The following is a 24644-nucleotide window of genomic DNA, read 5'->3' on the forward strand; positions in this document are numbered from 1 at the left end:
TTCACCGCCCACAGCGAGGTCGTTTGGAAGGTAAGTACGTGTGGCGGGGCTTACAACATTGTGCGACACGGGCAAGAAATTGCCCGTGCCGCACAAATGATGGGGGCAGGTGCGATCGCAAATGCGATCGCACAATAAATTGTAACGTGTAAAGCAGGCTTTAGTATACCCTGTGCTTTAATCATTTAATTCTTTGCTTTTTCGGTGATTTTCAGTCCAGTGGGTGGTCCTCTCAGTGATTGACATTTTTTTGTATAAATGTGCATATAGAGATAAATGTCAGTCACTGATTGGACCGCCCACTGGACTGAAAATCACAGAAAGAGTAGTTGTTTAAATGCATAAAACACAGGTTATACTAAGTCTTTCTCATAAAACTATATATCAACCTGCTCAGCCACCCCTGCTTTGTAACATGGTGCAAGGAGGCTAGACTGCATTTTCATGATGACAGGTTCCCTTTAACTCCCAGTAGTAGTGAAAAGATAGGCCACATCTCTGCCAGATCATTAAGCTGGACAGACAGTTGGCAGACTTTGGTTCCAAACAATATCAGACATTTATGGAAATCATCTTCCCATTTCTCAACTCATAGATGTTTGCATTTAGGATATTGTATACCACAGCAGCTGTGAGAAAATTGTGCTGTTTGTGGAAATCTAGGTATTTAACAAAAAAATTATGGAAACACAGCCTATCTGAAAAACAGCGGGATGAACATGTTTGCTGTCTCACATTTATGCTTTCTATTCTCATTATGCAGATGTGCAGAATTTGAATGAACTACACATTTCTCCTCAAATATATCAAGAAAGAAAATATATATCAGCTGATTCACACGCAGTACTTTAGTGTTTAGTGTTCCACCAAAAGCATCCCTATGCTTAATTTTTGCAATGTTTTGAAAAGTCTTAACAAGAACTTGTCATGTAAAAAAAAAAATTAACCTGCAGATATAGGGTTAATCTACAGGTTAATAGCGTTCTGACATTGTGTGGCCCAGACACTGAGAGCCAAGCTGCTGGTAGGAAATTAACTGTTTTCCTCCTGGCAGCTGATGGCTTTCAGTCATAGAGGCATGGCCAGATCGGTTTCAGTCACTGCTCTGTACATAATTAGCAGCGACTGCACATAGGCACCAGAACTAACTGACTTGTAATGATGCTGAGCTGACTGTCCGTCATTGCTTGTGGCGTGGTTACACCTTTGTTCACTATGCACTGAGCGGTGACTGAAGCCTCGCCTCTATGACTAAAAGCCTGAATCTGCTGAAGGGAATAAAGTTCATATCCTCCTGGCAGTGGGCTCTCAGTGTGGCAGCCGCATGGTGTCAGAACGCTAGTAACTTGCAGATAAACCCCATAGCATTTTTTTACATTACAGGTTCCTTTAAGTTATATATTGTTGTTTGTGATATCAGTTTAGTACATTTACTATTTTTGCAGCCATTTGCTTTTCATAGCACAGACAAGTGAGAGCAACAACATTGAATCAATGAAAGGGGTGGTCTGATACCTAAACTATCCTTTCTTTTTATATATACATATATATATATATATATATATATATATATATATATATATATATATATATATATATATATTTATACACCCTAAGCACTTTTGTAAACACCTTTATTATAAAATGCACAGAGGCCAGGGCTGCACTCGCTTTGCCATCTATCACCCTACCTGAAACAAGATGTCATCAGGCAGTGGCACTTCAGTCATTACAGGTTCTTTCAATGTCACCACCTGGAGATGTTCTGAATCCATGGTGCTGATAGAAGCTGTGGGAAAATTGACCAAGGCTCCACCACTCAGCTTCTGTCCTGTCAATCACAACTACTTACTGTCAACGTAAATTTCATCAGAGGGTACTGAAAGCAGCAGGGAAAGTGACACATGTGCCAACCCAGAGCTTCTATCATCACCCTCAAAGGTATCATGATCAGGTGGTAAAAGAGCATAGTGAGTGACACCAGTGACACCAACTGATAATTTGTTTGGGTTAGTGATAGAAGCTGTGGGGTGGCACTGGTGTCACTCTCCCTAATGCTATCACTTCAGTTTGATGACACCTCTTTTGACAACAAGAAGCTGCAATGGGGTGGGGTGAATACAGAGTTCCAGTGCTTTGGTTACTTTTCCCACAGCTGCTATCAAAGCCATGAATTCAGGACATCTTCATAGGATGGCAATGAAAAAACTGTAGTACGTGACTCATAACGTCCTGTTTCAGGCAGGGTGATGGACACTGCAGAGAAGTGAGTGCAGCTCCAGCATCCTGTGACTTGTTTTAGAATTCTCTCAGACCAAACAACATCAAAAGTGAAGCAATAGAACACCTACAGGAATGAGCCATAGAGGAAGAGGTGAAGGGTAATTTATAAAAAACCAAACTACAGAAGGGTGCTGGGTATAAAAATAGATATTTATACAGGACATTTTAGGTATCAGACAACTCCTTTAATAGTCTGAAATCCACCCATGATGACTAATCAATAGCACAGTTTTAGCTGTGGCCCAGTGTTTTGTATTGCAGCTCTGCTTTTCCAGGTAGTCTTTTGGGTATAAGCACAAACCTGTGGCAAATTCATTGGAAAATCTAAAGAAAAAATGTATAAAGCAGCAAAAATATTAAATCACCGCTAGGAAAACAATTTCGCTTGGTGCTACAGACTCAAATGAAAAAAGATATATTTAATTACACAGCTGAATTAACATCAATGAGCTATTTCCACAGACTTGTCCACTGTCCAGAAAAACATTATGAGTATTGTAAAGACATCATTTCTATAGTATGGGAATAGATTACGAAGGAGATTCCAGCTCCTCAAAGGAATTTGTTTTATGAACATACCAGTTAATTTATTTTCACCATCTCACGTACATATCTATTCATCGCATATAAATGTAAACAGGGAAATGTAGGTATAGATAAATCACTCCACTAAAATTCTGCATAGCGACAAATCTCCATGGTGCATTCAAGATTCTGACACCAGATAATAAAAACATTACATATGTCAATTTATTATCAGTTTTATAGTAAAACTGCTGCCATGAGAGTAAAACCCTATAACTATGGTAATTTACACAATTCAGAAATACAGATGCAGCAAAGCCATCATCTAAGGTTTATACTATCACACTTTGCACCTTCCACTTATCATAGTAGTGATTTGGCCTTCGATGCAATGGCACTTGGGTTACATGTGCAAGGAAGCTGCTGACTTGATTGAGCTGAGAGATTAAAGGGAATCTGTCAGCAGGTTTTTGCTACCTCATTTGAGAGCAGCGTAATGTAGGCAAGGAGATACTGAATCTACCCATGTATCAGTTAGATTTCTGGGTGCAGCCGTTCTGACATAATCTGAGTTTTTAGGTTTAGTCACGTAGCTGAGTCCAGGGAGCTGTCCTGCCCACACCAGGCTCTCTGTAGACATTGTACATTGACAGTGAGGTGTCAGGGGTACTTTGCATGCTGCGACATTGCTAGCCGATTGTAGCGATACAGAGCGTGATAGTCCCTGCCCCCCGTCGCAGATGCAATATCTTGTGATAGCTGCTGTAGTGAACATTATCGCTACGGCAGCTTCACATGCACTTACCTGTCCTGCGACGTCGCTCTGGCCGGCGACCCGCCTCCTTCCTAAGGGGATGGGTCGTGCGGCGTCACAGCGACGTCACACGGCAGGCGGCCAATAGAAGTGGAGGGGCGGAGATGAGCAGGACGTAAACATCCCGCCCACCTCCTTCCTTCCTTATTGCAGGCGGGACGCAGGTAAGGAGATGTTCCTCGCTCCTGCGGCTTCATACACAGCGATGTGTGCTGCCGCAGGAACGAGGAACAACATCGTACCTGTCGCTGCAGCGAAATTATGGAAATGACCGACAGTACACAGATCACAGATTTTCGACGCTTTTGCGATCGTTTACCGGTGCTTCTAGGCTTTACACGTTGTGACGTCGTTACCGGCGCCGGATGTGCGTCACTTTCGATTTGACCCCAACGAGATCGCAGTATCGATATCGCAACGTGCAAAGTACCCCTTAATCACAGCATGGGGCATGTGGGAGTACCATGGACATGAGTTTCTAGTCCTGTAATGATAAGGGTCATGCTGCTTAAACACACATTGCGAATAAACAAAAGATCAGACTGTGACAAAACAGGCATGCATGATCTTTCTTTGTTAACCGTTGCAGCATGCCGGCTTCCGTTTACATATTAAAAATCTGCTGACATATTGCCTTTAAATTCAACAAGTCAGGTCAGAACTGGAAAGATGAAGAGAAGAACTAAGTCAAATTCCAAAGGTCAATTTTGAAATTGGTAAAGATGTGTCAGTCTAAAGGGGGCTTTACACGCAACGACATCGCTAACGAGATGTCGTTGGGGTCACGGAATTCGTTCCGCACATCCGGCCTCGTTAGCAACGTCGCTGTGTGTGAAATGCAGGAACAACCGTTAGCGATCAAAAATACTCACCTAATCGTTGATCGTTGACACGTCATTCTAATCCCAAATATCGTTGCTGTTGCAGGACGCAGGTTGCTCGCCGCTCCTGCAGCAGCACACGTCGCTATGTGTGACACCGCAGGAACGAGGAACAACATCGTACCTGCAGCCACCGGCAATGAGGAAGGAAGGTGGGCGGGATATTCCGGCCGTTCATCTCCGCCCCTCCGCTTCTATTGGGCAGCTGCTTAGTGACGCCACTGTGACACCGAACGAACATCCCCCTTAAAGGAGAGATTGTTCGGCGGCCACAGCGACGTCGGTGAAGAGGTAATTGCGTCTGACGCTGCTGTAGCGATATTGTTCGATACGGCAGCGATCTCCCCGTGATGCGCCACCGATGTGGATGGGTGCTATCGCTCGCGACATCGCTAGCGATGTCGCAGCGTGTAAAGCCCGCTTAAGGGTTGCAGGATTTTTCTCTATTTTGATTGAGTCTAAAGGCCGCTTTACACGTAGCGACATTGCTAAAGCGATGTCGTTGGGGCTCACGGAATTTGTGACGCAGATCCGGCCTCTGTAGCGATGTCGTTGCGTGTGACACCTACGTGCGATCGAAAATGGTCTCAAAATCGTGCAAAAATTGTTTATCGTTGACATGCTCTCGTATTCCCAAAAATCCAAAAATTGTTGCTGCTGCAGGTACGATGTTTTCAGCGTTCCTGCGGCAGCACACATCGCTATGTGTGACACCGCAGGAACGAGGAACCTCATCTTACCTGCGGCCGCAGGCAATGAGGAAAGAAGGAGGTGGGCGGGATGTTAGGTTCTGCTCATCTTTGCCTCTCCGCTTCGATTTGGTGGCCGCTTAGTGACGTCGCTGTGACGCCGAACTAACCGCCCCCTTAGAAAGGAGGTGGTTCACCGGCCACAGCGACGGCGCTAGGCAGGTAAGTACGTGTGACGGGTCCAAGCAATATTGTACGCCACGGGCAGCTATTTGCCAGTGATGCACAAATGATGGGGGCGGGTACGCACACTAACGATCTCGCTAGCGAGATCGCAGTGTGTAAAGCGGCCTTAAGGGTGAAGTAATCCATTAGTTAATCGAGAAAAGGTCAAGTGTCCGGGCAGGTCAAATAATGACGTTTAGTCCAAAATCACACCAAGGAAATATCCAAAAAGGTAATGCAGCTGGCACTGGTGACCACACACAGGGGATTTAAATAATGTTCACAGCAGGGATTGGCCACTGAACCATTCTCCGGACTAACGTTTGTGATTGGTTTTCTCTCAGTTCCCTATATTGGCTCATATTAGTTTCAGTCATGATGGCTGGGAATCACAAATGCCATCAGTTCCTACACCATATAGTATCATAGAAACAATTAATATGGGGCAGCTGACTGCATGGTATCAGAAATGTGCACATTAGAGACAAATTCCATAATATCTGATCAAAATTTAAAATATAAATATCGCTTTATATAATATTTTTTTCAACCTCAGATCTACTATGTTGATTATTTAAACAAACAATACCAATATACACGAAGAGTCTCGTGCCATAATTAGCATATGGAGGAAGCCATATACAGAATATAGATAGAACCCTGAAGAAAAAATCTGTACGAAGACTTTGTAGTTGAAAATAGAGCCAAATTTTATTCAGTACAAAAGACAACAATCAAAGTGATAAAAAACTTTTTCATAGAGACAGATGGTGATAATTACCAGATGGTACCCATATACCAACCTGGCACACATTGCATGTAAAAACCAGTCAAAGAGCAAAAAAACTACCCCAAACAGATGATCAAACAAAAGGGGGAGTCACTTAGCATAAGGTTGTAACACCCAATGTCTGGAGTTGAATACTAAACTAGGTTCAATAGGTACAACTACAACCACTAGCACTATGCTTTAAATGTCCACTATTCATAACCACCTACAATATAACCACCGCTGAGTGCAAAGGGCTATCCATGTGGTGAGTGGTCATTCCAAGGAAACCCCAAGCTAGCCACTGGGGCTATAGATTAAAGTGGAAAAAGTACCATACAAGAACAAAGTGATACATACCAAACACATGGACAACCATGTGCTAAGTGGATAAAAAGCGACTACTGACTGCTAAACCGTACCCGGTGCCGATAATACTAAACAGACCAGCTACAAATGTACAAACGTGTCTCACTAGTGGCACAAGGTAACAAAACACACAGCAATATCGTACCTGAGGTATGGTATATGGGAGAGGAGCCCCGACCTATAGGTTTCGTGATTCTTCTTCCGGGGGTGGTCTCAGAGTAAAAAGAGCGTCCTTATAAATAAAACCACTCAGCGGTGGTTATATTGTAGGTGGTTATGAATAGTGGACATTTAAAGCATAGTGCTAGTGGTTGTAGTTGTACCTATTGAACCTAGTTTAGTATTCAACTCCAGACATTGGGTGTTACAACCTTATGCTAAGTGACTCCCCCTTTTGTTTGATCATCTGTTTGGGGTAGTTTTTTTGCTCTTTGACTGGTTTTTACATGCAATGTGTGCCAGGTTGGTATATGGGTACCATCTGGTAATTATCACCATCTGTCTCTATGAAAAAGTTTTTTATCACTTTGATTGTTGTCTTTTGTACTGAATAAAATTTGGCTCTATTTTTAACTACAAAGTCTTCGTACAGATTTTTTCTTCAGGGTTCTATGTTGATTATTTTATGCCAAAATCAATAGTATTAATCTGTGTTCTTCAGTGACTTGCTTTATTCGAAAGCCCCGGAGCCCCAGTGACTGCAATCACTTTGCAAGTACCTTAGATTCGGGGAGGAGGGGACGTCTGCCTGACCTCAGGAGGGTTGGTGTCTGCTCCCCGGACCTACAAAGGTTATGATTGGCTGGCGAACGCTGCTCAGCCAATCACAGCCACTGTCATGTTTCAGCCATTGAAAATGGCTGAGACATTGAAATCCAGCCATGATCAGTGCAGCTATAGCACTGATCATTGGCTGGAGCTGGGTGATCTCTGTTTCACCCACCCCCAGCTCTGATTGGAGAGACCTGCCTTGAGACCGATCTCTCCAATCACTGTGGATCTGAGGCCGGAGACCGCTCCCCTCAGCTTCACTCCGGCGTCTGTTGAAGCTGAGGAGACCGATCGGTAAGTTATAGCCACTGCCCCCTTTCAGCCGCCACCACCACCACATTACTATAGAATAGGTACAAGGTGGGTACATTACTATAGGATAGGGACAAGGTGGGCACATTAATATGGGATAGGGACAAGGTGAGCACATGACTATAGGATGGGGACAAGGTGGGCACATTACTATAGCATGAGGACAAGGCTGGGGACATTACTATAGGATGGGGACAATACAAGGATGGGCACAATACTATTGGATGGGGACATTACTATAGAATGGGGAAATTACTATAGAATGGGGACAGGGCTGGGGACCTTACTATAGAATAGGGACAAGGCTGGGGACATTACTATAGGATGGGGGCATCACTATAGAATGGGGACAAGGCTGGGGACAATACTATAGAATGGGGACAAGGCTGGGGACATTACTATAGGATGGAGACAAGGCTGGGGATATTACTATAGGATGGGGACATTACTATAGAATGGGGACAAGGCTGGGGACATTACTATAGAATGGGGACAAGGCTGGGGACATTACTATAGAATAGGGACAATGTGGGCACATTACTATAGGATAGGGACAAGGTGGGCACATGACTATAGGATGGGGACAAGGTGGGCACATTGCTATAGCATGGGGACAAGGCTGGAGTCATTACTATAGGATGGGGACATTACAAGGATGGGCGCAATACTATTGGATGGGGACAAGGCTGGGGACATTACTATAGAAAGGGGACAAGGCTGGGGACATTACTATAGGATGGGGACAAGGTTGCCACATTACTATAGGATGGTGACTAGGATGGGCACAGTACTACAGGATAGGGACATTACTACAAGTGGACAAGGATGGGAAACATTACTATAGGATAGGGATAAGGCTGGGGACATTACTATAGGATAGGGAAATTAGTATAGGATGGGGACAAGGATAGGCACATTACTATTGGATGGGGACATTACTACAGGATGAGGACAAGGCTGGGGACATTACTATAGGATGGGGATAAGTTAGGCACATTACTATAGGTTGGAGACATTACTATAGGATGGGGACAAGGTTGCCACATTACTATAGGATGGGGACTAGGATGGGCACAGTACTACAGGATAGGGACATTACTACAAGGGGACAAGGATGGTAAACATTACTATAGGATAGGGATAAGGCTGGGGACATTACTATAGGATAGGGAAATTACTATAGGATGGGGACAAGAATAGGCACATTACTATTGGATGGGGACATTACTACAGGATTAGGACAAGGCTGGGGACATTACTATAGGATGGGGACAAGTTTGAAACATTACTATAGGATGGGGACATTACTGTAGGATGGACAGATTACTATAGAATGTGACAACTATAGGATGGGACAGTACTACAGGATACGGAGATTGCTACAAGGGGACAAAGATGGGGAACATTACTATAAGATGGGGACAAGGATGGACACATTACTACAGGATGGGCACATTACTATAGGATGGGGACATTACTATAGGATGGGGACAAGAATGAACACATTACTACAGGGTGGAAACATTATGATAAGATGGGGACAAGGATGGGGCACATTACTACAGGATGGGGACATTACTACAGGATGGGGACCAGGATGAGCACATTACTGTAGGATGGGGACTAGGATGGGGCACAATACTACAAGGGGAAAAGGATGGGCACATTACAACAAGATGGGGAACATTACTAAAAGATGTTGGCCAAAATTTCTATATAGTGCTGATTGTAGCACTATTAGTTACAAGAAAGGGATAAAATGTAAAAAAAACAAAAAATTAAAAAAAAAACACAACTCAAAATAAGGCATGACACTTTTTCCCCATCAATTTTTTTTTTTAGCTTTTTTTTTATATTTAAACAAGGAAGGTGCACATTTGTTATAATAAACAAGTGAAAAATATTCAAAATCAGTGATCCAAAGGTGTGTAAAAAAAATATATGGTACCAATAAAAATGTCACTTTGTCCTGTAAAGAATGCGGCCCCCCAAATTATTTTGTTTCCTCTGTGCGGCCTATACACCCAGCCGAGCTTGAGAGCCTTGGTCTAATATACCACATACATAGTTTACAACCATGTAACATCTGTACTATGATCCCGTCATCATTAAATGCTGTCAATCAGTATACAGCTGCAGGCAAAATAGCTTATTGTCAGGTCTAAAGTTTTTATGTGGAGGATTTGGTAGATTACAGGAAATCCTAATTAAAATACACTTATTTAAAAGTAAGCAGTTTATGGAGCACGAAGGGCTTTTTTATTTTCTAACGCTTGGCATGAAGCTTTTACACAGCAGCAGTTTAGCTTTCTGCAAAAAAAAAAAACACATGTTAATGTAACTTGCTGTACTGTAAAATAACATTAAAGAGACCGTGATTGACGGCCAGGAGCTGTTTGCCATTTTTGTTTCTCATGTGGGCTTCACAGCAGATTTTGTTGGTGGGGCTGCCATGAATGTGACCCACGAATTGTTTGCATTCTACCTCCATTTGTATCCGGAAAAGAAAAGTAAAAAAAAAAGTATACGGTCGACAAATGCCTCGATTGTTGTCATCCATCGGCCATCTTTATGTCATAAGGGGGCTTAACATGCAACAACATCGCTAACGAGATGTCGTTGGGGTCACGGAATTCGTGAAGCACATCCGGTCTCGTCAGCGCAGTCGTTGCGTGTGAAACACACGAACGACTGCTAACGATCAAAATTACTCACCTAATCATTGATCGTTGACACGTCGTTCTAATCCCAAATGTCGTTGCTGTTGCAGGACGCAGGTTGTTCGTCGATCCTGAAGCAGCACACATCGCTACGTGTGACACCCCGGGAATGAGGAACAACATTGTACCTGCATCCTCCGGGAACGAGGTGGGTGTCACTTTCTTTTGGCTGCTTCTCCTCCCCTCAGCTTCTATTGAACGGCTGCCATGTGACGTCGCTAGGCAGGTAAGTAGTGTGACGGGTGTTAGCGATGTTGTGCGCTACGGGCAGCGATTTGCCCGTGACGCACAACTGACGGGAGTGGGTGCTTTCACCAGCGACATCGCTAGCGATGTCGCTGCGTGTAAAGCAGCCTATGGCTTCCATTTGTAAAATCTCCATACTTTTTTACTGGATGGCTGTAATGGGTGCATATTTCATATGCTGTCTGTGCGTTGCTTATAGGTTTCCATGTTTTAATAAAACATATACAGCAGTCTATGTATATATTTAAAATGATGACTATGCCAGTATGGCACATTTCTGCTTTCGTAGAGATACAGCTAATAAGGCTGCAGGTAATGATTAAAAAATGATGGAGAATCTAGTAAATCAATAGCAGGATAGCATGGGGATTAAAACTTGGAAGCCACATCATTGCCCAATTTGAAAACTGTATATTTTTTTGTAAATTTATATTAGTCCTTGTGTCCAAGGGGGTTCACAATGCAATTTTCCATTTCACACACAAACTCAATCATATACTAATGGTTTCCATATACCGTATTAACCGTAACAAAATCCACAGCATGCTGCAGTTTTTTCTGATAAAATGACAGACAGCATCACAGAAACCTGGTGGATCCATTATAGGTCAGCGGAGTTTGCTTGGCGCTGATAGCATTTGTCATTTGACAGATTGGTCTCTGCCATGAATTACATTATTCTGTTCCTGATATAAATACATCATGCTGTTGTTAACCTGGACGTCTGAGAGTGAAAAGTTGAAATAAATCTATGTAAACTATATTCAGAAATAGTACGATTTAGCAGGCTCACCACTCAGGGAACTGGATCCACAGGTGCTGGGATGAAGTGTCTGGTGTCCACAATTCAATGCAAGAAAAGGATGAAGGAATCCCGCTCACCCTTCCTCATAAAATTCTGCTTCAAGACTTTATTGACACATTAAAATTCTTCTTTAAAATTGCGTATTCCAAGCCTTCAGCCCCGCCTTACGCGTTTCAGACATACGTCTTTCCTCATAGGCAATGAGTAAGGACGTAGGTTTGAAACGCGAAAGGCAGGGATGGCTGCCCGGAATACGTAATTTTAAAGAAGGATTTTAATGTGTCAATAAAGTCTTGAAGAATTTTAAGAGGACCGGTGTGCGGGATTCCTTCGTCCTTTTCTTATATTAAAAAATGATTTCTCATCAAACTCAAACCTAGTGCTCACGTATGCAAATTAGCAGTAATCACTGAGTCACTGAGCCAAAATTGAGCTTTTTCATTATATAATCTTTTTAACCCCTTTAAAGGGAATCTGTCAGCAGGTTTTTGCTATGTAATCTGAGGACAGTATGCTGTATGGGTTAAATGACAAAAATAAACTATGCCTCTCTCATCAGACTGTGTGCTGTTGTTTACTTCAACTAAACATTTTATCACCTAGAGATTGTCATTGCTGGGACTACAATGTCAAAAGCACGGCAGTCCAGCACACTCCCTCCTCTGATTGACACCTCACTGTAAATGCGCCATCTCTTGAGAGCCTGGTGTGGGGGAAGCAGCTTTCTCAGCTCTGCTTAGCTAAATCTGATTGTGTCAGAACAGCTGCAGCCAGTAATCTCAGTGATACATCGTTGGATTCGGGGTCTCTTTTTCTTCATCATGCTGCTCTTAGATGAGGTAGCAAATGTGGCGCCCCTGAGACTGGATACTACAGGGTATATCATTATATCCTCCCCGGGCAGGTGAAGATGTTAATCTGGTAAGTTTACACACCCCTCAGAACAAGCTTGGAAACGAGACAGAGCAGACGCACGGTGCGTAGCTCCCTGAAGGGCGGCTGTCAGGCCTTCAGGGAGGCAGAACAGAGCTGTCTGGATGTAACACCAAACAGACAGCACAACCACGCTGGGGCCAGTAACAACTAGAGAGACGGGACCCGGCACTTGTAATCGTGGACTAAAAGGAGAGCAGTCGCCAGAGCACGGGACTGAGCACAAGAGAGGTACAGAGCCCCAGTTCAGGTGGCCGCAGCGCAGCAGCAGAGAGGGAGCCTGGGGAGATGGGACAGAGGTCCGACCCACAAGAGGTCCAGGCTGCCGGCCTGTACGAGCCAGAATAGGGGGAGAGTACAGAGTTGTGCATGGAGGAGTAAGGCCACAGATTACCAAACCGGATTCAGCCTCTGACCTGCCCGGGAAGCGACCAGAGTCTCTGATGGCAAGGAGCAGCACCCCGCGTGCGATCCCACCTAAGCCAGTAAATAAAGTAACTGGAACCCACACCTGGTGACTCTATGAGTAACTGCCACTGCCCTGCTCTCCGGCGCTTCTGTGGACTGCCGCCCATGTTCTCACCAATCTCCTGGGGTATCCCGCTTTGTCCGTGGGGAGCAATACCATCCCGGCTGCACATAACACCTGCCCGGGAGAGAGACTGTGCAGCGGCGGATCGTTCCTGGCTGCATACCGCGGGTGGCGCTGTGAAGCATCCCCATTACCCATCCAGTACTGCCCCTGGGAAAGGACTAGTCGCAGGAAGAGTCGGCGGCGGAGGAGGCCGAGACTCCAGTCACCGCTGCAACTGGTGACATGCTTCCCAGTGGCCTGTCATCCTCCTTCTATCCCCATCTGTATTGGACACTTGTCTGTTTGCTGTTTTTGTTTAACATGTATCCGACGGGGTCACGGTGCTGGGTCAGGCCAGTCACAGCTACCCCAAGGAACCACTGGCCCGGTGACGAGTACCCTAAGGGCCTGTGGTGCGCTACACAAAAATCTGCTAACAAATTCTTTTTAAAGGGTTATTTTCAACACGTACTCACAGACAAGTTTTTATGACACCATTCAGACTATGATAGTGTTCAGCTGCCCTAATCTCACTATTTTATCCTGTCTATTGTGGAGTTATTTATGGGCTTTCTGCTCCTACATAGGGCAAGCTGCAGTTAAGATTTGATAAGGAGATTTTATATGTGCTATATTTTGGGCTTTCGCTGGGACTTTTCATCCAATTTTTGTAAACATTTGCCGTCTCTTTTATTTTAGCTCTGAATATTCGATAATCAAAGCATGTTCAGCAGCACGCAACTCTTCAGTTTCTTCACTTCCCTGTTGCAGGGAAGTCCCGTATTGCTCCTTCATTGACAGTTCTTGTCAGTATCTTTTTTGTGAGCTTATTGTTTTACTGTGACACACTGTATTATGTCAGCATTCTTGTTCTGATTAGGAAAACTGCTCTGCATGCAGAAAGAGGTGAAAGCCAGGAAGGTGGGGTTGTAATTTTGCAAGACTGATAACAGCTCCAGGTCAGAAGCTGACAAGGAGGGGTAGTGAGTAGCTAACTGCTGTATACAAATTAATGGGCTGTGAAGAGGTGACTGAGATCTCATGAGTTAACTCCTCAGCCTGGTGTAGTTTAAGCACATGTTCTACCAGAATCTGGTGGTCGCTCTCTTTGGCTGTAAACAATGTAGGCTAAAAGCTCACAAAGCTGGAGAGCAATAACAGATAGAAAAGGTAAGTAAATTGCAAGCTTGCTTGTTTTCATGCTTGTTAACTTACTATTAGGGATGATCGAATATCACAAATATTCGGCAATATTCGGCTTCGTGAATATTCAACGAATAGGTCGCCGCTATGCGAATATTCGATACGCAATGTAAATCTATGGGAAGCCTGAATATTAGCAAATAGTCAAATAGCGGCGACCTATTCGACTATTAGCCAAATGTTTGAGGTATTCGATCATCCCTACTTACTATATCAATTTCATAAAATGAGAATAACTCTTTAAGAATATTACAATCCCTTATAAGTAACTGCAACATCTTAACGACTCTCCTATCATGAGTGATTTGATAATATACTTTAAATGTTAGCAAGATCTAGTAAAACAGCACGGTATCCTGATGTAACCCAGCTACGATTGTATAAAACCATCAAATACACTTATTTAACCTTCATTACAACACTCATTAAACATTCCCTCCAAACTGTTTTACTTCTTATTTTCTTAGTCTAACAGACTCAAAAATTATTAAATGCACAGCAAGCGTACATGTTGGAAATTGCTTTGAATATTTACAAAACCTAACTTTCATTGTTATAGCAAAACGGCTGCAGATTCAGTTCAATTAGTGAACAAAATTCACTTGATCGGCGCCTCCTGCTGAGGAGTGCGGCATCGCAAATTGCAGTCTGAGGGCAGGCCAGCATAATGTTAACTGCTCTGATGCATTCACCTTAAATAACCATAAGCTGAAACATACACGGTTTAGCTAATGTAATCAACCTTCATCTAAATACATGTATATTTACTTACATTTCAGAAAAAGATAATATATTTCCAGTGAACTATGAAAATTACATTGAAGGTTAAATAATATTACATCACAAAAAGCTGAGAATATGTTACACTGTCGATACTCCATGAAGAATATTATTGAATTATAAATAGAAATGATCAATTCTTTTTAAATTTGAATTTGCCATTTTCAATGCATTTTTCACAAAAATGTGATATGTAGCGATACTGAAAAGCCTCCAGTTTCCATGAAAAGAGGTGTAACACTCGGGGGTCTCCTAAGACTGAATTCAACCTCTTTCAGACTTCATAAACCCTTAGGAATGCCAAAGTGACCTCACTATAGAAATGGCTAGTAACTTGGTATTAAACAATAGTCCATTTACCAACAGTGCACTGACAGACCTTTCATGTTTGTTTTAAATAAAAAAATGATCCAAAGATTATCCCCCTTAAAGGGAACCTGTCAGGTGCAATATGCACCCAGAACCATGAGCAGTTCTGGGTGCAAATTACTATTCCCTCCCAAACTGTCCCTGTATCTAGTAGCATAGATAAAGAGATCTTTAGAAAAACTATTTCTAAAGATCTTTTATGATATGCTAATGAGCGAGGGGACTAGCCCCAAGAGCGTTAATTCCTGTGCTCATTCAGCCCTCTTAGCATGGTAGCACACCCACAAGGGTGTACAAACATGCTATTCAATGCAGCGTTATCAGCGGTGATTCACGCACCTGTGTCCACTGTCACCGCTGATCAGAAGTCCAAGCACTTCCAGTCATGCGCACTACACCTCTCTAAAGACGGGACACATACACCTGGCTTCATACTGTGTATGACCGGAAGTGCCAGTGCGTCACCACTGATGACACTGCATTGACTAGCCTGTTAGCACTTTCTTGTAGACGTGCTACAATGCTAAGAGAGCGGAATGAGTGCAGGAACTAATGCCCTTGTGACTAGTCCCCGCGGTCATTAGCATATCATAAAAGATCTTTAGAAATACTTTTTCTAAAGATCTCTTTATCTATGCTACTAGATACAGGGACAGTTAGGCAAGGATTAGAAATATACACCCAGAATTGTTCGTGGTTCTGAGTGCCTATTGCACCTGACAGGTTCCCTTTAATCATTTGATCAAGTGACAGTGTCGCTTTTAGAGGTATCATCATCCTGCTGCCACTGATATGAGTGATGTGCTACATATTCTATAATCCACAAATACTCTTGCAAATTAGTCCAATTGTGGTCTGCATTTGGTAGCACTACTGCCCAGAAGATCCGTGTTAGTGGAGATTGTGGAGTTTTTGCTGCTTCTAGAGACTTCCGTATTCTTAGCGATGATATGGGTTTTTTATTTCTTTTACGCTACCCCCTCTATTGCCATTGACACATTTTCACATTTTTGGCACTCTTCCTTAGATGTTTCTTAGATTAGCCAGGTACAATATATATGATAATATATATACATACAACATACAATATATATGATATTATTAATTTGGTACTTTAGGGACATATAAGCCAATTTTTAACTGATTTGTTTTTTCATAGTAAAACCGTATTATCTGTAGGGTTAGAAGCAATCCTGGTCTTATATGGAAGGTTCCTGCATTAATTCTATCAGACACACCTAACCCCTACAGTGTTGTGCCAAGTAACTATGTCATAAATTGTCCAGATAACATTTCCATACAGTTGCCTGCACAGCAACAATAATTTAGTGGTAAGCCCCATGACCAGTACAAGTAAAGACCATCACACAGTGACTAAATAATACCATCATACAGTGATGACAGCTCCATGCATGATGTGTTATAATAATTATATCCAAATTAAACTAATATACAATTAATATTAAGATTTATAAGCAACACCCTTTTGTGGCACCCTTTTCAACAAAATGTTACTGTTTTGCAATTCTATCGATCCTGATCTTCAAAAAGTTTGTAACACGGGGTGTCCTACCACTAGAACTCCACTCAATCAGCTAAAATGTATGGAAAATTTAAGCATTCCACTGCCACAGTTAACTGTAATTTGTATACAGTAGTATCTGTATAATGCATGGTTCTGGTCCCTTTATAGTGTTATTATTTCCTCGCTACTAATAGGATACCTTAAGCTGTGTGATTATAGGCTGGACTCATTCACACATAAGTGATGTTCTCATATATGAAAAATGGTCCAAAGTGCATCAATGATATTTTTTATCAGAGGCTCATCAGAGTTTGGTCAATTTGTCAGATTTTACCACCAGAGTTTGGTCAGAGTTTATCCCCCATTTTCTGGATGGAACTGAAAAAAAATCCAGAGGTTTCTCAAGCTTTTTAATAACAAAGTCCATAAAATTGGACAGTAAATGATGGGATCTGAGTGCTGTCTGATTCTTTTGACCTACACATAAATATTTTGGTATGAGGATCAGATGAATATCGGATGAGTCACCATGTTTTTGTGCAGACAAGAGATGAGTAGACCCGTGAAAGTTCAGATCGGCAGGTTCAGCCGAACTTTAGATAAAATTTGGTTTGTTATCTGGACTTGACATGAACCCCATTGTAAATCACTGATTGTCAGTTCGGGTCTCCATTCACACGCAGCCAATCATAAACAGATCGAATCCGGGGGCGGCGTTTTTCCTTTTTTTTTTTCTGCAAACTACATCCTATGACTCTGTTGTTACCCCCAGTGGGAGTCATTCAAACACTGCAAGCAGCTTGCACTCCGTTGAGCACTGAGTGTATCTGAGCACAGTGATGCTCGCTCTAGTGGCTAACATACGTAAAGCACCTGAACTACGAACTCGAACACTGATTTTTTTTGTTTGTAAAGTCTGTCTTTAGTATGAACACCGAACCTCAGGTTCACTCATCTCTAGTGCAGACCATTCTGTCCAAGAAAAGAGATGGGACATGTGAACTATCCCATAAATACTAGTGCTTAAAAGCATGAATAACATTCATACAAGAAAAACTGATGTGTGAAGGAGCCTAACTCAAGATCCCCAAATAGGGATTCGCTAGATAAGGGACTTTATCCTTCTTATTTTAATGCTTCTTTAAGTATTGAGAGCCATACTTAGTTACTCTGCTCTCTAATATTACTATGGAAATCCGAAGAGTGTGTTACTACATTTACACTGGCCAATCAAAAGTCTTACATAGAGCATTTTGTACCTAATTTGATCTAAAAATGAATTGTGTGTAACTTGTATGTAGTTACCAGTGTTTTGGTAGTGTTTTTAGTTTACTCTGATTATGTCTCAGATGAATTTTCGATCTATGTTATAATTTGGCCTCCGTTGATTTTCCATTTTATGACCTTGCCCTAACATGAACCATGCCTCACCTCACCATTTTTATCCTTGACAAAGCTTTACTTCATGTGGAAGGCATGCAAGTGTCCATTTCCGAGCCTGACTAAGAAGCAGCCCTGGCACAAACCCCACTATCACATAAAATACATTGATCACTTCCCCCCAAATTCTGCAAAAATATCAGTGCAATAGGCATATTGCACCAAATTTGGCTTTGATTGGTCACACTCCTTATCACCCACAAAGCAAGAAGAACTTCAAACTAGACATTTAGAGGAAAAAATACACTAAATTTGTCAGTCAGGGGCCAAGTGTACACTAGCACTTTACAACAATTAATACTGCCATACCATAAATATATAGAGGTCAGATACAAAGTCAACACAGGCATGTCATTACACTGCAGATCATACAAGTCTTCTCCCATATGAGAGACAATACTGTCCATCCAGGAGACCACTAGCGTTGTCACTCAAGAGCAGAGGAAACAGTGGAAGGCTCAGTGCAGAGAGCTCAGGATACTTCACATTAAAGGGAAAACATCCAATGTTTCCCTTCATTACATGCAATAAACTTACGCTGGCATTTCTAATGAAGGCAAATAGTATAATCATTAACAAAGATATTCTTAATCTGTTTTACTCTTCACTGTCTATACATTAGACACAATAGAGACTCACACACATTTAACTCACAGATTAGATACATGATATACACAAATAACTCAGTCATCAGATACATGATACAGGCATGGATATATTAGATACGCACACATGTCACTCACACATTAGATACACAATATGCACATGTCACTCACTCAGTAGATACATGATACACACACGTCATTAGATACATAATACACACATGTCACTCACATAGAGATAGAAGAATTAAATTACAGGACTACAGTCCATCAGCCAGGTCAGTATACTGGGACCTCTTGATTAGCGGTCAGCGAATCTCCTTACTTCTAGGCTCTTCGTTTGGTTAGCTGGGCTGGTGCAATGTCATGTGTACTTCATGCACAATGATGACATTGCACCATACCAGCTAATAAAAAGATAAGCCAGGAATTGTGGGAGATAAAGAATTTTGTAGACCCCCTATCCAGCGGTCACAGATAACTGACCTGGCTGATGGACCGAAGCTCTGCAAAATGGATTCTGCCATCTATAAACTTATATAAACGTATATATGTCATACACATTATATACAAGATGTTATATCCCTCTCATTACATACACACTGTACCCAAACTCCACACATTTCACATTACAATTACACTACAATAGTACCCACAGTACCTGCCTGTTTTTTCTTGTATGCCACTACAACTCCTCCTCCTACAATAACCAATAAGACCATGGAACAGTTCAACTCTGTCCATATGTCACGCTAAGATCCTGCCACACTGGCGGACACAGAAAGAAAAGAGCTCCTGTGGAAGAACAATACAACAGCCCTTTGAAGCCCATTAATTCATCATAACACACAATTCCTCACACTTTGGAGGTGGAAATGGGTCCATTTACCTCTTGGGCCCCTGTGCAGCTGCACAGGTTGCACCAATGATATGTCTGCCCCTGCCCTGTCCGCAATGGTGACTAGATCGGAACCTATATGAAAATGATTACCAGTAGGTTAAGGGGAACTTGTGAGCAAAAACTGCACCTTGGCTTTGATATACCTCTTATTATACTGCCAGTTCCAGTCCCCCTTCCTTCCTACCCTCTACTCTGCACCACTGGGTTTGGGTGTTTTTCATTTCCCCTTTGTTCTTGAACCATCTGTCCCTTCCTCTCTAATTTTTTGCCCTTTGTCATTTTTTATAGTGTTTCTCCCTTGCTCTACTCCTTTCTTTCAATCTTCTCCTTTCCTCTCTCTGTTCTTACATGGCTAAGGATCTTCTTCCTCAGCTTCTTCCCCAGTCACAAATGTGACCTTGACACTGGTAATGGGGCATGGCCAGCTGGAATCGCTGGTGCCTACAATACAGAGAATAGCGGGAGGTGGAGCTCAGGTTGTGCTCCACACAAATACAATTATACAGTGGCAAGCAGGGTGGCCCAGACTGGATCAGCCGGTGAGGCAGATTATAGTTAAGGCCTGGTCCAATTGCTTCATAAAAGGAACCAAAAATGGACCTTTCTTGTGATTTATACATATTTTAATAAGGTTACCTCTATCACCAATAGTTTTCTTCTACAATATCAGTCTTAAGTTAGACGGAAACATTGAAAAATAACCATACACATCTGTGTTATCCAGATTTCTGGACCAAAGAAAATATGGTGGAACCCAATAGTTGTTGTCTATGAAAGTTTTGTCTACGTAGGTAGAGTATGAGCAATAGTTCACCCACATAGAAAACAGTTGTTCTTTTCCATGATTAATACGCATGCAAACCCCAAGTGATTTCACATTATAAAAACCATTAAAACCTCTGATCTGTCATAAACAACAGAAATAATATTCAGAATTTTCACAAAGAGTCATACTGTAATGCAAAATGGTGAATAGCTCCTTAGGGATTGGAGCCTGAAAGCATTTGATAAATTATAGCACACTCTTTCCTAAATCCTCCCTTTACTAATCTATTAATCTCTCACTGAAGCACAAGAAGACTTGACAACACTGGGGAAAATTAACTTGAATGTTGACATAATTTTACATTTCAATTAGCCAAGATTAGATTGCGAAAAGTCATATTTATAGTTTTAATGGGGGGTATACCATTAACCTTGTAAGTCTGGACTTTAGGGTCTTGGGGTAGAGTCGTAGAGACTAAATCTGAATCATAGAGCGGATTGTAGTCTAATCTTATTTACTATGCATTGTAAATCCAATATTCTCCAGATATTCCTATAGTTACCTTCGATTATGTATATACACTCCCTGTCAGGAGGGTATTTGTTGGGGTAATTGGGAGAGGTAAAAATTCCTCCATCTGAATACTTTGCCCAGGATCCACACTGCAATGATTTTTGCCCTTCTGGAGTGGTTTGTTTGTCTGAAAAGAAAAAGAATTGCAACGTTACACAAACAATATATTGTATTTAGCAACGTAGACGGTAACTCGATGAGAACATATCCCTGTCGGCTGCACTTACCTCCAATTTTTTTGGTTGCCCAAGACACATGCAGAATAATTAGACTTGTTACAACTGCAATAAAAGAAGACAGCTTGATGTTTATGGTACAGTGTATACAGCATTGCAGGTTATCTACAGGACCCAGGTTATATGGGCAGATATCGTATTAGTACACAAGCCATCTCTGAGGATAGAAAGTGTGTCTGATATGTCAGACAATGCGTTATGTCTCACAACGGACACAATCACTAGACAACTCCGAGGTACAGAAATGAATCATCTCCATCACTACTACATAGAAAAATGGAAAATTCCTCTCAGCTTTCATATATCTTTATCAGGAAAAGTATCTGATGAGATCAAATGTGATGCAGATGTATTGCATTATAATCCTGATTGGTGGGACTAACTTAAAGGGGAATATTAAAGGATTAACAATGCCTATTAACCATATGCACACACATAGCAGCATCAAAAGCCCAATATACTGACTCACAGACAGAGCTGTCCTTGGTACTTAATGAGTTATGGAAATGAACCCTCTTAATATACAGTTAAAGGGCCTGTGAATATTTAATGTAGTGAAACGGACTGTCCAAGCAATGTTAATATAGTATACTACTAACAGTACCGCGCTATCCATAGAGGTATTGATATAAAGCATGTGACTCTGGTAAAATATATATATATATATATATATATATATATATATATATATATATATATATATATATATATACAGTGTCATACAGACCTCTATCATATTAAGGAGCACTTTGCTGTGCACAGCATTTACTAATCACTGCAGAAAAGGAAAGGGCACTGTTATACCTCCATCCACCACAGCAGCATCACCCCCTCTCCACACAGCAGTATATGGAGGGAGTTGTGCTACATCCCCAGAATGTCAATGTATATCCATCACTGTATACAGGAGTCATCCATAGCATTATCAATAATGGCCAGGGTGAGCAGGATTGTGAGCAGGATTAGAGGGAAGGGGCAGAAGTGATTGCAGAAGCTGCAGCCATACTCACTGTGACACAAGCTGCGCCCATGGACCATGTCTGTTCCTTACACAAGGGGCTTCGATCTCCACTAATTCCATTTAGATCCGGGAGGACTTCCAGTGCGGGGGAATAGGATGGCTGAGGAGGAATTGCCACTTCCTCTCAAGTAATCACCATGATCGCACGGAGGGATAAGAGTCTGGAAGCGCTGCAGCCACACACTAGATCACATCTCCCAGCCAGATCCCCAGATCGCTGCAACAGATCGCCATGGTCACTCGCTCATCCTCATCATAGCGGAGATCAGAGTTTCATACAGGAGCACATGCAGCCAGGACGCCGGTTCACACAGTCGCGGTTCCTGGCTCTTCCCATGCATTGAAAGGATTAATGGGTTTGTCATCTGCTCCCTCTGCTTGCTCCACCTTTGCAATCTTCTGAGGGGAAGCTTTACAAATATAGGGATTTAATAATATTTCTGCGATGAAATCCGAATTAAAACAGCGAAATCCCTCAGTGTGGAGCAAATCCAAAGACTCTGCTTGTCGCATAGTATCAAGCAGTCGGGCAATGCAAGCAAGCAGGCAGTCAGCCCTATAGAGGGGAAGCAGCAATCCACAGATGTCACTATATGAATGTGTATGAGTCCTCTGCAGCAGGGTCTGTGCACTAAGGTTCCTCCAATATCCACTGGACCATCAAACTTTAGCAGCTAATCCCACAGCCACAAGTGAGCAGGTGCAAGCACTGTACAGCAGAGACCACCATGCTCACAGGACACAATGTCACCCTCCATGGCTTCAGGACACTGTGCATTCCTCTACACAGCCAGCACTGACCTGCATCTCCATGCCCAGCAGAGCTCACAGCCTGGCATCAGGGGGTGCTGCTGCCTCCTCTATGGCAAGCACCACTCCAGCCTCCCTGTGACTGATCATCCGAGAGCACACTGTCAGCAGCCCCAGACTGAAAGCCAACGCCAGGGCTTAGCATATTACTGAAGGAGGGAGGGGGATGCTGTGAAGTGAGGCTTCTTCTTTATTTCCCACCACAATCTGCAGAAGAGAAGCTAAGTCCTTGTTCTCTGCCTCCATGAGATGATGGTGGTGGACAACTTGCAGGATTACCATGACAAAGTTGCTTTCTTATTGTCCAGCTTCTTATTGAGGGCAGAAGTTGGTTTCTTATAAGCAAAAAAATAAGTTTTTATATTTTATATTTTCCGTAACCCAGAATGATCAAAATGTGTCAACGAGAAGCAATGCTCAGAGGTGCCCTGATGATCAGTACACTGGAGAGCAGGTAAAAGGCAAACTGGCACAAGAATAGCCCTCAAAGTAGGCACCAAAGGGGATTATTTAAAGGGTTAAGTGACCTTAGAATTCTGAATTCACACTGCCAATGCACAGATAGGGAAGCCAGGCCCAATGGGTTCTGGGCATGACAGCTGGCATCAAACGGGTCGGGCCGACACTTTTCACTAATTTGCATATGTATTTGGTGTCTTCAAACCATTAAATGACCTAGAGCCACGTAATTCACAATGTAACCTACAGAAAAGGATGCTCCGCATCAAATTCCATTCATTTCAGGCTATAATAAATAAAAAATAGCTGTTCGGTCTGCTGGAGCGCTAATAAAGAGATCTGCCAGAGGATTCTTTTAGAGACAAATCTATATATATATATAATTGCCTTATTCTGTCTGTCTTGCTCCAAAATTGTGTCACGTGACAGTGTCACCGTAAATGTCATAAAAGTGACAACTGTCGGATTGTCCGCTGGGCTTGGCCTGGCCCCCCCCCCCACGGATTGGCCGCTCGCCTCGGCCTGGCCCCGCCCCCAGCATGGATTAGCCGCTTCTGGGTTCGGCCTGACTCTGCCTCCCCACGGATTGGCCGCTCGCCTCGGCCTGGCCCCGCCCTCCACATGGATTAGCCACTCGTCCCGGACCTCCGCACGCATCGCCCGCTCCAGCGTACACCGGCTCCCGGTACACATGTGCAAGGAGCCGGCATACGCTGCGGTCAATAATGAAGTGTCATGCAGCTGTGAAAGAGTTAAAGACACTGCAAGACACTTCATTATAGGCAGCGGGCACTCCCAGAAGAGAGAAGACAGAAGAAAGAAGACCCCGCAGTCATACTCACCAGACGCCGACCGGGAGCAGGTGAGCGCATCAAGGTCCTGCAGCGGCGGAACACACACACACGCACACACATAAGAACAGACACACACACATCAGATCACACTCACTCACTCTCACACACACATCAGATCACATCCACACACAACAACATCCAGTGATATCGCTTACTTCTCGGTGGCGATACTGTGCATGTAGTGACCTT

At 42.7% G+C, this 24644-nt stretch overlaps 1 protein-coding gene across 1 annotated transcript in view; it reads right to left on the reverse strand.

The window, feature by feature from the left end:
• Nucleotides 1–23254, reverse strand: part of NETO1 (neuropilin and tolloid like 1) — a 267053-nt gene extending 243799 nt beyond the window's left edge. Inside the window, exons 1-3 of the mRNA XM_075314612.1 lie at nt 22322–23254; nt 21303–21356; nt 21065–21202 (exon numbers count right to left, since the gene is read on the reverse strand). Coding sequence (XP_075170727.1) covers nt 21065–21202; nt 21303–21356; nt 22322–22349 — 220 coding nt within the window. The 5' untranslated portion in view covers nt 22350–23254. The remainder of the gene's footprint in view (nt 1–21064; nt 21203–21302; nt 21357–22321) is intronic.
• Between the last annotated feature and the right edge of the window lie 1390 nt (nt 23255–24644).

Source organism: Anomaloglossus baeobatrachus, chromosome 6 (assembly GCF_048569485.1).
Source record: "Anomaloglossus baeobatrachus isolate aAnoBae1 chromosome 6, aAnoBae1.hap1, whole genome shotgun sequence".
In the NCBI taxonomy this organism is placed as follows: domain Eukaryota; kingdom Metazoa; phylum Chordata; class Amphibia; order Anura; family Aromobatidae; genus Anomaloglossus; species Anomaloglossus baeobatrachus.